This window comes from Macadamia integrifolia, chromosome 3 (assembly GCF_013358625.1).
Source record: "Macadamia integrifolia cultivar HAES 741 chromosome 3, SCU_Mint_v3, whole genome shotgun sequence".
Classification (NCBI taxonomy): domain Eukaryota; kingdom Viridiplantae; phylum Streptophyta; class Magnoliopsida; order Proteales; family Proteaceae; genus Macadamia; species Macadamia integrifolia.
In genome coordinates this window covers 17,793,417-17,810,067 of record NC_056559.1, presented here as the reverse complement: position 1 = coordinate 17,810,067, position 16,651 = coordinate 17,793,417, and the positions used below count along the sequence as shown (strand labels likewise).

The 16,651-nt window shown below is 38.7% G+C and overlaps 1 protein-coding gene across 9 annotated transcripts in view; it reads right to left on the bottom strand.

Annotated features, from left to right (window-relative positions):
• Window positions 1-3,216: 3,216 nt before the first annotated feature.
• The window catches only part of LOC122073073 (serine/threonine-protein kinase STY46-like), an 85,095-nt gene continuing 71,660 nt past the window's right edge, over window positions 3,217-16,651 (bottom strand). For 2 of the 9 annotated variants that reach the window (XM_042637580.1, XM_042637586.1), the window contains exons 13-16: window positions 5,058-5,138; window positions 4,853-4,906; window positions 4,124-4,258; window positions 3,664-4,039 (exon numbers count right to left, since the gene is read on the bottom strand). In XM_042637580.1, the coding sequence (XP_042493514.1) occupies window positions 3,977-4,039; window positions 4,124-4,258; window positions 4,853-4,906; window positions 5,058-5,138 (333 nt within the window). In that variant the 3' untranslated portion in view covers window positions 3,664-3,976. The other 7 variants (XR_006138660.1, XR_006138661.1, XM_042637583.1 and 4 more) reach the window with 7 other exon arrangements.

Genomic DNA, 16,651 nt, shown 5'->3' with positions numbered 1-16,651 from the left:
TCGCCTGAAACCCTAACTCGAAAAACCCCCAAAATACAATGACTTTCTCAACAAGACAATAGTACGTTATATATATACCTCAAGTCGTGGGTCAACCCATAGGGTTGCAGTCGATCCGGTCGAACCATACTACGCCCCAACACCTCCATACAAGAACAGTGCTGGGCTCTGGGCTTGGGCCGATAGGCCCCAACCCCTCTGCTTCTATCACAGATCTCAAAAAACTTCTCATTCGGGTCGCCACCAAAATATGTCGGAGTAGGTCAATCTTTAAAACAGGTCAAGAATTCGAGACAAACTTAACAAGGTGTTAACCTCTCTTCCCTCTTTAGTCTAGTTTATTTATTTTTAAGAAAAAAAAAAAAAGATCAGGACAAGAAATGAAAAATAATAAAGAACCCCATGTGAGTGGGAAATATTATTTTGACGTTGTGGAAATTCTTTTTCACATTCTAAAAAAGGGAGAGGGTTCTTTAATTTGCCTCGCAACAAGTTCCTGAGCTAGTGCAAAAGCCAATCACAACGCATGTCGAAGCATCAATAGGGTTCTAAACTATATATACATATAGGGATAATGTTTTATGTGGGGGAATGCAGCCTCCACCACAATTTGTATCTCCTCCCCCTTGTGAAATGACCTATATAGGTAGAGGAGAGAGAGTGGGGGCCTTTAATGGTGGAGGCTACACTCCCCCACATAAAACACTCTCCCATATGTGTGTATATACATATACAATAGTACAACGGCGAGCTACTTCAAACTCACACTCTCTCTCTCTCTCTCTCTCTCTCTCAAACAATTGGCTTATATACATGTTTAAAGCTGCACTATTTAAGTTCCCTTTGATTCTCACAAGAGCTGATCTGTCTTCAAAATGATACTCTATGAAACTTTTTTTATCTGGTGATCTAATTTCTTACTCTTGGTCATAAACTCAAGCCTTTATATAGGGAGAGCGGATCAGGTTCACGTACGAGAATGTTCGAGAATGGTCCTGGTCCATGAATATAGAATCAATTTTTTCCCTCTTCATTTAATAGATTCTATATCCACGGATCAGGAGTGTACGAGAACATTCTCGTACGTGAACCTGATCCGTTCACTTATATAGGCAACGATCTAGCTGTTTGATTTAACTAACCGTTAAAGTCAAGCTCAGTCCTAATGAAGCTTGGAAGTGTTCAAATTCAAACCACTTTTAAGTTCATCACAATAGGAAGTATTTAATCATCTCCTATTTCCAAGATATAATCAAAGTTCCAAGAAAACTTCTTGTTGTAGCTCATCAACATCAATTAAGATGCATTGAGTTCCTTAGAGCTAGTTAGAAACCTAGAAATGTAATGGTCCACACTGAAAAGATCGTGGTGTTTCCATGGACAACATCAAAACAGGGGAGGAAAACTCATTGCTTTTATTTCAATGGAAGCATCCACGTACAACCGTCCATGAGTCCATCAATTTCACTTAAAATATTTCCAATGAAGCTCGAATGACCCTTTGGGTTCAATATTGTGCTAACAGCCAAAGCCAAAATTGAGGAGAGTGCCAGGAGCGTGGTAGTCAATGTGAGTGAGGTAATGTCAATGCCATCAAAGGAGTGACCAAAAGGGTTATTATTGTTGGGAGTCTCAATGATGACCATGGGAATGTTGTGTTGGGCCATTTGTGTTGGGAATAAAAAGGGGAGTGCCTGGAATCGTGTAGGGAAAATTGGAGAGAATTTTTATAGACCTAGATTCACTTCGTTTTAATGTCAACCTCAAAACTTCAATGTCTAAGACTGACTACACACTAACCTCTTAGTGTACACCACACATGATAATGAGTTGGTTCTTGGTAGGGTTTCCAATTCTCATTAGGTAGAACATCCAAAAGATAGTTGTCTAAGTTTGATTAGAAAATAGTTGTTTGAGTTTGATTAGTCGAACCTAGGGCCTAGCAATTGTTTTGTGAAGAGTTAGCAAATAGTACTTTATTATATTATTACATAAATTATATATTTTTTAAATGTTTCAAATGTTTTTGTATCCAATATATGGTCATTACTCTCTTATAATTAAATGCAATGGATCTATATCATAGTGGTGATTTTTATACCATGGTTACAAACCCATTGCTGGTGTTGTTTGTATGAGGAAAAAATGTAATGAAAATATCTATCATTAAGTATTTTCAGATTGCGCACTTCATAATGTTGTTATTTTATGCAATTAAAAATAATTTAGAGACTACCCTATAAAATAACACATGGCATGATTTAGACAGATAAATTTCAATCTCCTAAGCCTTCTCAAGGCTTTGGCTGAAAGCTAATTACACTACACCATACAAAGTTAGACTTAGAACTTTAAAGAGAAAAAAAAGGAGGAAAAGAAGAATCTACTTCTTCAAGTTTGGGATTTGATCATTGCGCAATTAACGATAATAACATTTGAGTGTTGCATTCCTTTGGAGGGACACGCCATTTATGTATTTCAAGGATCATTGTGCAATTAACGATAATAACATTTGAGTGTTGCATTCCTTTGGAGGGACACGCCATTTATGTATTTCAAGTAAACTATGCACTCGATTCATGTGATGTGTTCATAAGATCTTCGTTTCTAAAAATTCTGAATAAGATGCTATATCGAATCGCTTCCACCGCTACCATGATTGTCTGATGGGCAAAACTTAAGACTAATCCTTTTAAAATTGTTCAACAATGTAAAAGGATTGCTGGTGAAACCAGGGAAAAAGATGAAAAAAAAACTATAATATAGTGACCACTTTTAATACCTCTACTTTGACAAGCGATTGCCTAGATGTTGGAGATAATGGCATACCGACAAGATGATGGCAACACTGTCAGGTCCACATGTCATATGTAGATCAAGTAGGAAGAGTTCCACACAATGGGACGTTACGTGTTAATGGGCCAAATATAGATACGCTGCAATATCCCATGACCATCAAACGGATTCATAAATCCTAATGGCAATAGTCAAATCCACCATGCAAGCAAACCCTTACAAGCTCATATATATAAAAGATGCAGCATCAAATATCACAATTCAAGGCTACAAACCAAACCTAGACCAAAATAGAGGGTTCCTTAAAAGATAGCTTGGCCTTTGCTTCAGCGTGAGGGTTGATGGAAATACATACAAAAGTATCAGTGGTCAGATTTTTTACTTTAGGATTTCTGTTTTTCATGGGGTGGGACGGTAATATCGCTCCTACCTGTGTCTGGCTGTAGAAGTCACACTTTATTCTAGATTTCTTTTTCCCCCAAAATAATTACCTAACCAAAGTTGATGATATCACCAATTTGGCTTGGATGAACAGAGCTCTGCAAAAAAGGATCAAATCTATTCAACCTTAAAAAAGAACATTTCGATGGGTTGATTCAGGTCTTTCCCTCTGATACTGAAATTTAGATAACAAAATAAAATTTAGAAAAAATATAACAATACTTCAGAAATCTAGGGAAATGGAGACACTAGAAGCCAGCTTTAGACCTTGGTAAGCTTTTATTCTTCGAAACTTCAGCAGATATGGCAGTCTCAGGTTTCCTCTTTTTATAATGCAGCCCTTAGGCTGCCAAAACAGACCTTGCAACCGCTTCTAAGCAACGTGTAATATCATATCAATAAAGTGGCAGCTTCAGATAACAATACTTCAGAAATCTAATGAACTTGCACAAGGATATTTAAATATGTGACAAAAACTAGTGATTTCATGCATCCTGCAAAAAGTTACAAAGCCCTCCCAGCCATATAAATTGTGATGGACAAAACCAACTAAAACAAAGTTGAAAAGGTGAAAAAAATAAGTGAACAATAAAACCAAACGAAAAATAACTACCTACAATTGAGGTTATTCAACTGTTCTTAAAAAAAAAAAAAAATTACTGTACAATGCATGACAAAAGTAGATGGGAAATCACCTAGTTGGCTAGGAACACATATTAAACAACCCTATCCCCATACGTCAGTGGTGAGCCCGTTTGAGAACTGAAAATAATCCAGCAGATTTCCTCTCATCATCTCCAACCTGTTTGCATAAATGGAAGATTTGACATAAGCATTATGGAAATGTCTAACAAGGCATTATATTAGTCCTTTTGGCACGACAAACCTCCTTGGCTATTTGCTGTAGAATCTGAATAATTTCAGAAAAGTCAGGTCTTAAGCTTGGGTTTTGCTGCCAGCATCTCTCAAGCAGCTCCACAAGTTTTGGATGAGTGTTCTTCGGAATTGTGGGCCGTAGACCCTGACAACCATGTCATTGGAAGTGAAAGGTTATTTATTTGGGTGTCACAATATTCCATCTAGCCAGCCGACAAGGCACAGCATAATAAGAAATTATTCAGGTGGTATATCTTAATGACTTAGTTCAGCATCAAACATGAATTTCATTAAAAAAAAAAAAAGGTGCCAATGGAAGCTTAAAATGGTGGTTGGCTGAACCCCAGGTACCAGTAAAGCCTGAAAGACTTGTTTTAACAATGTTAAGATTGAATTGGAGGTCCAGCATTGAGATTCTCATCTTACGGTTTCAGACAATAGTATCAATATTTAGCACTTGTTTTCCTTTGTAAGTATCCATTTCTGCTCCCTCCAGTTTTGGTATCTATATCGGTTTGCTCTGACATCGTAAGCTATATTACCCAGGTAGAGCAAAGATATGACAAAGGTCAAGCATTTTATACTTGAAAGAGAAGTGAAGTGGTGAAGGACATGATTTAAATTAATTTGATTTATCTCAACGAATTCAGCTTTCATGAAAACACAAGAAAGAAAAGTAGTAAAATTTAAACCATTCTTCTAGCACATATGTGCAATCACAGTGTGGAAAAATTAATACCTTTTGCACCACACCTACAGCTGCTTGTAATGGAGTTAAAAACTCATATGGGATCTGGAAAATAAGTCATAATGAATAAAAGATGGTTAATAGAATAGTGTAGTTCATGCTAATATGATCATTTGGGAAAAGGAAAGTGCACAAGACAATTGTGAGACTCCATCCAGGCCATTTATATATATATATATATATATAGCAATATTACCTTCCCTGTTAGCAGCTCCCATAGCACGATTCCGAAACTGAACACATCAGCCTTGTGATCATATGGTTTGTGTTCTATGACCTACAATGCATAACCAAGGTTTAAAGTATCAGTATCAGGTATCGTATCGAAAAGGTGATTTTAAGAGACATTGTATCGGAGAGATGCAAGATACATTAAAGATATGTATGGAAATAGTAAAGAAATGTATTGAAATGCTGAACTTATGCAAAATACAATCTTGAAGTATAAAATTTATCATGTATAAAAAAGGAGAACAAGGTAGGACGAGACAAGTGCATTCAATTGATTATATATAAAGGATGATGTTCCTTACATTTACCAATGCCAAATTTGAATTAAGTATCGTATCGGTACCTTAAAAGACACGATATGTATTGGTTAGTATCAAAGGATATGGAAGGATACTAAAAACCTTGTCCATAACATAGAGACTAATTAATTGACAAGGAAATAGCATCCCAAAAATATAACTAAGTTTTTATCCACCCATTCAGTACAATAGTAAAGCAGTTTGAGATACAAGAAAATTGAATGACTTTTGGAACCAAAAATATTTTGACGGAGTCATCACATCACCTTTCAGATTCACCTACTGTTGGGGGTATGATGTCTTGTATTTTGTTGCTTGCAAAAGCGGGCTGACTCCAAAGGGCTGTTAGAGGTTGAAGGCCTCGAGACCCAAAGGAATCAGCCCACCTTGCATGTTATCATCGTTATTGGCAGGTCCATGTGGGGTGTTTAGGAGCAAAGGGCCCCAAGAAATTCTTTTAGGGACTATATGGGTATTTTGGTAAATTTCTTATATAGGGTTCGGTGTTTCGCTATATATTTGTAGTGAGAATTCTTTCTCTATTAGTAGTTTAAGAGAGGTGTAAGGACAAGTGGCTGTAATCCTATTCATCTCACTGTTGAAGCATGCAATCTTGCCAAATCACGTAAATCTCTGTGTGATTGTGTGATTGTCATTTGCAAATTCAATTCGTTTTCTGTTTCATTTTAGGGTTCCGTTTATACAAACTGGTATCAGAGCTTCCATGGTTTTCCATTTCCTAGGGTTTTCTATCACAATGGTAGGGAAGGGAATGAGCATCAAGTATGATATCGAGCAATTCAATGGAAGAACAACTTCACCCAATGGAGGTTAAGGATAAAGGATCATTTGATACAACATGGTTTGGCGAAGACTATATTAGGGAAATCAAAGAAACCAAAAAAAAATCAGTGATAAAGATTGGGAAGAGATGGAGGAAAAGGCGATAAGATATTCGATTGGATCCTTCCAATGACAACCTACAGTATATGGTGGATCTCAAATCTGCACCAAAGGTAGAGGCGAAACTATAAAGTAGTTACATAATGAAGTCCTTGACAAACAAGTTATTTGTAAAGAAGCAATTGTATTATATAGAGATGGAAGAAGGAATAGATCTGTTAGAATATCTCGACATGTTCAAACAGATCATAAGCTAACTGGCAAGCTTGGAGGTTTCAATTGGGGATGAAGACAGAGCCCTATTGTTTCTAGCATCACTTCCAACATCGTATAATCACCTGGTGATGACTCTCTTGTACATGAAGGAGACTCTTGAGAGGGATGAAGTTATTGATGCCTTTATGTCTAATTAAACAAGGAAGAGGGCCAACAATACTAAATCTCAAGGAGGAGGTCACTTTGAAAATGCTAAGGAGTAGGAAAATGGGAGATCAAATCAGAAGGGATCTAGGAGGGGTCGATTGAAATCAAAAGGGGCAAGGACAAAGCTCACTTGTTATTATTGTAAGAAGGAAGGCCATTTGAAGAAAGATTGTTTAAAGAGGAAGGTGGACTTGAAGAAGAAAGGTGAAGATAAGGCATTTGAGGAAGCTAGTGTGGCTAATATCTTGGAAGGGGATGGAATAGAGATGTATTCTTTGTATCATCAAGTAAGAAAAAACTCTCTAATTCTTGTTATTCACATCGCATGTGCTCACATAGGGATTGATTTGATACATACCAATTATACAATGGTGAGTCAATTCTAATAGGGAATGATGCAACGTGCAAGAACTTTAGCATATGTGAGACATGTTCCAAAACTAAAGGAAAAAAAAATCAGTATCTTTGGGGATACTTGACTCAAATGGCTGTAAGAACACAACAGTAGATGAAGTTCTCAAAGTTATTAAAGGAGTTATGTTTGTCATGAAGAGGTAGTAAACTAGAAACCTATATAGACTAATAGGGAGTACAATGACAAGTGAAGCATCTGTAACTATAGATGCGGAGTCTAATAAAGATGATACTCATATAAGACATATGCGGCTGGGGCATATGGGAGGACAAGGCATAATGGAGCTTCACAAAAGGAAGCTTTTGAAGGGGTGAAAACTTGCATATTGAACTTCTGCAAGGATTGTATATTCAGAAAACAGTGCAAGGTTAGTTTCAGAAATGCAACATGAGAATGAGGAAGTGCTTGATTATGTACATAACGATGTATGGGGTCCTTCAACAATCAAATCTTAAAGTGACCTAAAATACTTTGTAGCCTTCATTGATGATTACTCAAGGAAAGTGTCGGTCTACTTTATGAAGCATAAAAGTGAGGTATTCACTAAATTTAAAGAGTGGAAGGCTGATGCAGAAAGGAGATATGAATGGAAAATTAAATGTTTGAGAATAAACAAATGGGGGGGGGGGAGAGTACAGATATTTGTCGTTTCTAGAATTGTGTAAAGATGAAGGAATTTTTCGTCACTTCACAATGTCAGATACACTATAGTAAAATGATGTAGCTGAAAGGATGAAGAAGACACTTTTAAAAAGAGCTCAGAATATGAAGCTGAATGCAAGTGTAGACAAGATTTTTTGGGCAAAAGCAATGAACATGCCATGTCTCATAAATAGGACTCCATCGAAGGCAATTGATTTCAAAATTCCTAAAGAGATACGGTCAAAAAAACCATTAGATTATTCTTTTTGAACATATTTAGTTATCCAACCTGTGTTTATGTGCAAAGTAGCATTCTAAGTTAGACTCGAAATCTAAACAGTCTTTTTGGCTTTGAGAAAGGTATAAAAGGATTCAAGTTGTGGGATCCAAGTTCACAGAAGATTGTGGCCATTAGGGATGTTGTGTTTAATGAGTCTCACATGGTGAAGTCAAACTGTAGTTCACAAGCAATTAATGGAAATAAAAAATAATCTAATATGCAGGTAGAGTTAGGTGAATCAGAAAAAAAAAAAGAATGAGTAATCCAAAGGCTTGCCAGAAAAGTAGGAAACAGTAGATGTCCTATGTTGTGGCAAAGGGTAAAAGGAAATGTACTCACAAAGCACCTTATGATATACAAGTTTGAGGACATGGTTGCCTATGCCCTCACTATAGGTACACATAACTCATCTTCCTACCAAGATGTTATAAGTGATGTGTAGAGTGATAAATAGATGATACCTATGATAGAGGAAATTGAGTCTTTATAGAAGAAAGAGACTTGGGAGGTTATTGAAAAACCTAAGGGAAGAAAAATCATTAGGTGTAAATCTGTATATTATGAGAAAGAGGGCAATATCGAATAAGAAGCGTGAAAGGTATAAGGCCAGACTTTGGCCAAGGCTATGCATAGGAGGGGTCTATTACAATGAAATATTCTCTCTGGCGGTGAATCACACTTCTATTTGGGTACCACATGCTTTGATAGCCATATTCAATTTTGAGCTACAGTAGTTTGATGTGAAGATGGCGTTTCTTTATGGTGACTAGGAGGAACAATATTTGGAGCAGCCTGAAGGTTTAAGAGGTCTCTTTATGGTCTTAAGTAATCTTATAAGTAGTAGTACAAGCACTTTGATTCCTACATGGTACGGATTAGTTACTTAAGAATTGAGTATGATTGCTGTGTCTATTATAAAGTGTATAATTTTATTATTCTGTTGATGCTTTATGTCGATGACATACTCGTTGCTGCCAAGAACAAATATGATATTATCTCTCTTAAGTCTTTGTTTAGTGTTAAATTTAAGTTGAAGGATCTTTGTGCTATGAAAAATAGCCTTGGCATAGAACCATAGAACAGGTATGTTGAAAAGGTGTTGGAGCATTTCAACATGGAAAAGGATAAACCAGTTAAAACTCCATTAGCTAGCCACTTTAAGTTATCTAAAAAGCAATGCCCTAAAACACATGAGAAGGTAGAGAAGATGTCTCCTCACCCTCTCAAACCTCAATTTCATTAACTCAAACTTTGCAAAAGCAAGTTGGCTAGAATCAGCGTTAGAAAACCCTAAGCGACAAAAACACCCAAAGCGAAGGAAGCAACCTTGTGGCTGCCGCTATGGAGGGCCAGTAGGTGAAGGGAAGAAATCCCTTAGAAAACTTAGAAATGCAAGGGAGAGGGACAAATCTCATTAGGGGGAGTGCAGGAAGAAGAATCGTACACACGCTCGCAGGCTTCACAAACACTCAACTTAATTCATCTTTTCAATTCTAAGTTCTCCATCGGTTACAACCAATTTATAGGGAGAAAAACAAAAAAAAGCACAGAGAAAAGGAAACCAAGTGAAATAGGAAACTACCATAACTAAGCAAACCGACACTCTAATACTTCTCTATATCCTACTTGAACCTAACTTGGTAACATAAAGTGAATAAAATAAAATCAAAGACAATCTTCCTAATTAATGTAATTTCCTAAAATCTTACTAGAGCTAAAACCAATATGGATCCGGTTCATCTCTATCTGGAAACCTAGATGGGTATGATAAGTCCATGGGTGTGTATCTGCATTAACTTCCCCCGGTGTTAAGAAAAACTCGTCGACGGGCTTTGTAAAAGGGTAACAATAAAAAGCTCACAAGTGGGGGTGAATTGTTCCTTGTCTACAACAAGGAAAAAATCCAAGATATAAAGTTTGGAGGTGCATTCAAGTCAAGAAAATTATGGGGGAGAACAGACTCATGATGGAGAATTATTGTTGTTGGGATAACTAACTGATATTGATGATGCATCTTATAAATGGGCAGTGACAAACTACCAAGACAATTGGGCCCAAAACATGTCATGGGATGCATAAGTGGTGCATTCAGAGGAGCGGCTACGACATCCGCAGTGGTACGCAGCTCGTGGGATGGAACCGCCAAGACACTCTACGTGGAATTGACTTTTGAGTATTGATTGTTGTCACTTGAGTGTTGAGCGTTGAGAAATAACTCATGATGTAATATTTTTATTTATTTTGGATCATTTGGATTATATATTATGTATTGTTGTAGATTGTAGACTATATGTAGTGTAGACTATGTAATTATGTAGTATAGTTTCAGAATTTCAATGAACAACTCATCGTAATGATTACTGAACCTTTGGTTCACCACACAAGTATGACTTTGTGTGTGTGTGTGTGTTTTTTTTTTTTTTTTTTTTTATATGAAATTAATGATGTGAATGTGTTAGAAATGTCTAAAATAGATGTACACAAAAAATAGGCAAAAAAAAAAACATTGTTTGGGGGTTGAAACCAATGTTTCCACCAAACGGGAAAAAATTCCCTAGTTTCCTCGAAATTTCCCAAGTTTAAAGCGAAATTTCTCCCCAAGGGTTGAAACCCGATACCTTGGGATCAAATGGCTGCCCTCAAGCAACTACTAACACAGCTAGGCACTTCTCCTGCTCCTTCTCCTGTGTCCAACCTTGCTCAAACAGGTAGTTCCCTTGTTTCTTCCTCTCATTCTCCCTTATGGTTACATGATTCGGGTGCTTCTGGTCACATGATAAGTAGCTCTGAGGTCTTCCATACTTATATTCCTTGTTTCGGTCGCGATAAGGTAAGGGTGGCTGATGGTTCCTTGTTCCCTATCTTTGGCAAATGATCCGTTTCTTACACCTCTACTATTTCTCTTCCATCTGTTTTGCATGTTCCCAAATTATGTGCTAATCTGCCTTCCATCTATCATTTAACTAAGGAGTTGAATTGTTCTACTCATTTTTTTTTACTCATTGCCTTTTTTAGGATTTGGTGACGGGTGCAACGATTGGGTATGGTCAGGTTCGTGATGGACTCTACTAGTTGGATTCTCCACTGGCTGTGCCTCCTCCTATGGCAGCACATATTCTCTGTTCAGACAGAGCTCTCTCTCAACTCCACCAGTGGCACCATCGTCTGGGACATCCTTCTTTTCATATTTTACATCGCATGTTTCCTACTTTAGTTAAAAATTGTGGTTTGGAACAACTTCAATGTGATGTATGTGAATTTGCTGAACATACACAAACCTCTTTTTCTTTTTTGGATGAATAAATAATTCATTACCAAGAGGAAAAGAATATACAAGGGAAGAGGGGGGAGGGAAGGCTTAAGTCAACAAGGAGAAGCCAACCCAGGGGGCCAACATGAAACAAGGACAAAATACTATCTACTAAACAAGATACAAAAAGTGGGTGGGGGGAGCCAAATGCCATGAAGTGGGTTGGATGAGATCAACCTGAAGGTTCCAAGAGGCAATAATGTGGGTATTCTAGCAATATATGATAATAGGACGAGGTTGAAGGGATTAGGCTTTAGAGGAGACATTAAAATAGATAGCTTTCCAAATCTTATCAGGAGATCGAGATTTGGGGGTCCATCTACGATATTTCTCTCCCTCCAAAGATGATTAATGGTAGCACAAAAAGCCAATTTATCTATGGTGTCACAAATGGAAGAGCCAGAGAAGGTCATGTCAATCCATATCCATTCTCTGTGAAAAGGGAGGATGGATCTCCTAGCAGGCCAGCATTTGGAAAGAATAATTTTCTAAATGAGGGAGGAGAAGGGGCAGGAGAAGAAAAGATGGGAAATATCCTCAATACCTTAGGGACAGAGACAGCAAGAAGGGTTGGCTAGGATGTGGCGGTGAATGAGAAAGGATTGGGTAGGGAGACAATTGGTCAGGAAAAGCCAAAGAGTAAAGCTATAGAGGGGAATGTGTCCTTTGAACCAGACCACCTTATGCCAGGGAACTATCGGAGAAGGGGTTCGGATGAAAAACCAACCGAAGGCAGAGGAGAAGGTGCCATTGGAGGAGGGGAGCCAGATACACTTGTCCTCTCTTCTTCTACAGCCAGGAGGAAGAGGAGGTCCAGAGGTCCAGAGGTCCAGAGGTCCAGAAGAAAGGGGGGAAGGGGTGGGGGAAACCAGCCAACAGGGGAGAGAATGGAGACAAAAGCATTGGAAGGAAGGCCAGAAGAGTAGATGACCCTAGGAGAGACAAAATGGGATAAGATTGCCGAAGAATAGGGATCCTTTTTCCTTCCAGAGGGAGATTGATTGCCCATTTCCAATGGAATAGGAGATGGCTGAGAGGGCAATGGGACTATGATCAAGGGTCTTTCTCCAGATCTAAGAGGCATTTGAAGTGAAAGGGGCAGTCCAAAGGGAGATGTGTTTGAGCGGACCAGAAAGGATCCAATCAACCCAAATGTTTTTATGCTTAGAGACTATTTTCCAGATTAGCTTGAGAATTCCAGCGGAGTTGGCATCTTTGATTCTCCTAATCCCAAGCACACATAAGACTTTCAAAGGATTTAATCACTGAGGCAGGAAGGACATAAGTACTGGACCAGTAGAGATACATGGACAGGAGGACCGATCTAATTAAGGTAAGATGGATGTCTTACTTTCCTACTGAAAATAACCGTGATATTCTTTTTCTATTATTTATTTCGATATATGGGGTCCTTCTAGGACGATTGATGGGAATGGTTTTCGCTGGTTTATTACTTTTATTGATAACTTTACTCGTTTCACATGAGTGTATCTTTTGCATAATAAGTTTGATGCCTTCTCTTGTTTCAAATCTTTCCATGCCATACCTCGTACTCAATTTGACGCCACTCTACGAGTTCTTCATAGTGACAATGGCATTGAGTATATAGATGGTGTGTTTCAGCAATATCTTGATTCTCAGGTTATTCTTTCCCAGACATCTTACGTTCAGACACTTGAACAAAATGGGATCCCTAAGCGAAAAAACCGCCATCTCCTTGATGTTGCCCGGGCTCTAATATTTTTCTACTTGTGTCCTTAAGCACCTCTAGGGCGATGCCGTTCTTACTACTGCCCACCTTATTAACCGGGTGCCTTTTAGTGTTTCCTTTCTCCCTGATCCTACCATTGTTTCAAGTCTTCCCCTCGGGTCTTTGGTTGTGTTTGCTTTGCTCATAATTCCTCTCCGTCAAGGTCCAAGCTTAATCCATGGGCTCTAAAGTGTCTTCTTAGATTACTCGGCTTCTCAAAAGGGGTATAAATATTATCACCCACCTACTCTCCGTTTGTAAGTCACTACGGATCATGGTCTAAAGTAACTCCAATACCGATCGATACCCTCCGATACGTATCTTAAATTTAGCCGATCGATACGACGACCGATACCGATATTTTAATCTTTGATCTTTAGCATGACTTACGCGTATCTCCGATACGATACGATACGATACCCTTTGATAAGTATCTTAAATTTAGCCCATCGATACGACGATCGATACTGATACTTTAATCCTTGAGGCATGGATGTCACTTTTTATGAGTCTGAGGTGTATTTCATGTCACCTCTTCAGGGGGAGAGTATTGAGGAAGAGCATCCTTTTGTTATTGATATAACTCCTCTTCAGGGTATCCCATCTGTTTAGGGGGAACCACCAAATTAGCCTATAAATCAACCTATAGGAGATGTGATCACTTACACTCAGAGACCCAAAGAGCAAGATACCACTAGTAACCAACCATAGCCTTCTACAGCACCTCCATCACATCTACCAGTATAAGGTAATACTTCTCCCATACTTGATATTGTACCTGTTGCTTCCTCTGAGCCTCCCACACTTGATATTGTACCTATTGCTCCTACAGTGGAGATCTCCCCATCGCTATTAGAAAAGGAGTTCGTTCCTGCACCAAGCATCTCATCTCCTATTTTGTTTCATATGCATCATTATCTCCTTCTTATAGGGCCTTTGTTTCTTCGTTGTCTTTTGTGTCTACTCCACAGGGTTGAAAGGAAGCCATAAATGATCTAAAGTGGAAGGCTGCAATGGTTGAGGAAATGCTGCCATTAGATAAAAATGGTACCTGGGAATTGGTTCTTCCTCCTCAAGGAAAGAAGTTAGTTGGGTGCAAGTGGTTTTTCAAAGTCAAGCAAAAGGCCGATGGGACAGTTGAGCTGTACAAGGCACGGTTAGTGGCTAAGGGCTTCACCCAAACCTATGGGACTGATTACCAGGAAAACTTTGCCCCAGTTGCAAAGATGAACTCTATCAGGGCATTGCTGTCTGTTGCTACAAATCTGGGATGGAATCTTCAACAGTTGGATGTTAAAAATGAGTTCCTGAATGGCGATCTAGAAAAAGAAATCTATATGGATGTTCCTCCTGGTTTTGCCACTCCTTGCACTCCTTCCAGTGTTGGATGTGTCTGCAAGTTGAATAAGTCATTTAATGGCCTCAAGCAATCTCCTAGGGCATGGTTTGGCCGGTTTATGAAAGCTATGATCAACTTTGGATACAAACAGAGTCAAATAGATCACACCCTGTTCACAAAGGCGTTAGGTAACCAGGTTACTGCTCTGGTCGTCTATGTTGAGGACATTGTGATTACTAGTAACAATGATGACGAGACCTCCAATCTGACGGCCTTACTAGCAGCAGAGTTCAAGACTAAGGACCTAGGACCTTTTCGGTATTTCTTTGGGATTGAAGTGTTTAGATCTAGCAGAGGTAATTTATTCCCAAAAGGAAATATGTTCTGGATCTCCTTAGTGAGACAGGTATGCTTGGGTTTAAGCCTGCAGATGCCCTTATGGAGGTTAATCATTAGATAAGCAGGGGAGTGGGGGACTTTGTTGATAAAGAATAGTACCATAGACTTATTGGCCGCTTGATCTACCTGTCTCACACTAGGCCCGATATTGCCTATGTTGTTGGTATCATTAGATGATTTCTTCATGACCTTAGGACACCTCACCTTGAAGCTGTGTATCAAATCCTTTGATACTTGAAATCGGCTCTTGGAAAGGGAATTCTGTATTCTAATCAGGGACACTTGAAGATCGAAGCCTTTACTGATGCTGACTGGGTTGAATCTATTGATGATCGAAGCCTTTCCTTGGAGGGAACCTTCTTACTTGGCGTAGCAAGAAACAATCCGTGGTATCTCGGTCTAGTGCTGAAGCTGATTATCGCGCAATAGCTCAAGGGATTTGTGAGCCGGTCTGGCTTAAGAGCCTACTGCATGATCTTCGAGTTAATGTTGAAGGTCCTACAAGTCTATATTGTGATAACAAGGCAGCCATCAGCATCGCCCACAATCCCGTCCAACATGATAAGACCAAGCCTATTGAGATTGATAGACACTTCATCAAAGAGAAGCTTGACCAAGGGACAGTCTGCATACCCTTTGTCAGTACTGCAAATCAATTAGCCAATGTGTTTACCAAGGTTGTTCATTGTAAGGCATTTCATCCTCGTCTCCAAGTTGGGCATGTACGATATATTTGCACCAACTTGAGGGAGTGTGTTAAGATGACCGTAGTTAGTTTTATTTTTTTTTTTACCTTGGTTAAGTCTTATTTACCGTAGTAAGTCTTGTAGATAGGTACGCTTAGTCAGCGTTACCCTACTTTCCTTATTTAGTTTATTGTAATCTCCTTATAAATAAGGACCTCTGTCATTACTGACAAGTCGAATCATTCTCCAATCTCTAATTCTCAACTTATTGTCTATGTAGTTTAGATCTCTTTGTTTCTTTCTTATTGTTTCCTATAGTAATTAGGTTTTAGTATCCTATTGTGACTAGTCCTTAGGAATAGCCAGGTTCTATTATGTAATCTGTTGAGTTTCTTTATAAATAAACTGGCTGGTGCAGTAGAAGATATATCGCACTATCATCTAGCTTTCTCTTCCACTTCTTTCTCTCCATTCATCTCTTCTTTTGTAGCTATCAAAGGTTTGGTACTGTTACATGGTATCAGAGCCATGAAGAAGAAGAAGAAAAATTCTGTAAGTCTTGAGAAGAGGGAAGGTCTCTGCAAGACAAAGGGTTTCTTATCTGCTATCAGCTCCTACTACTGCTGAGCAAAGAAACTGATGGTGGTTGCTGAATCGATCAATCACTGGTAAGTCAGTTGTTTTGCTCTGGTTCACCCCATCATGTTCTGTTGGTTGAAGACGAAGTCGATTTGCTGCAACTGCGATCATCTAGGGAGTGATAAAACTCATACCCCCTTGTTACTTCTGCTGTCTCGATAAATTGTTATTTTCTGGTGTTGACTGTTCTTTGAATGTTCATATTCCTGCTGGAGTTCAACAATTTTCTGTTTTCGTTAATGGTGTTGATTGCTGCCCTTTGTTGGTATGGCAATTGGCGGTTGTTGCTATCCTTTCTTCTTAGATTGATGTTTTCTTGGTTTCCGCCTCCACAATCCCTATTCTCGACTGCCACTGTTTGGATCCCCTGCTTACGTCTCATGAAGGAGACAATGGAATCTTTTTTTTTTGGATGAATAAATAAATTCATTACCACGCGAGAAGAATATACAAGGGAAAAAAGGGGGGGGGGGG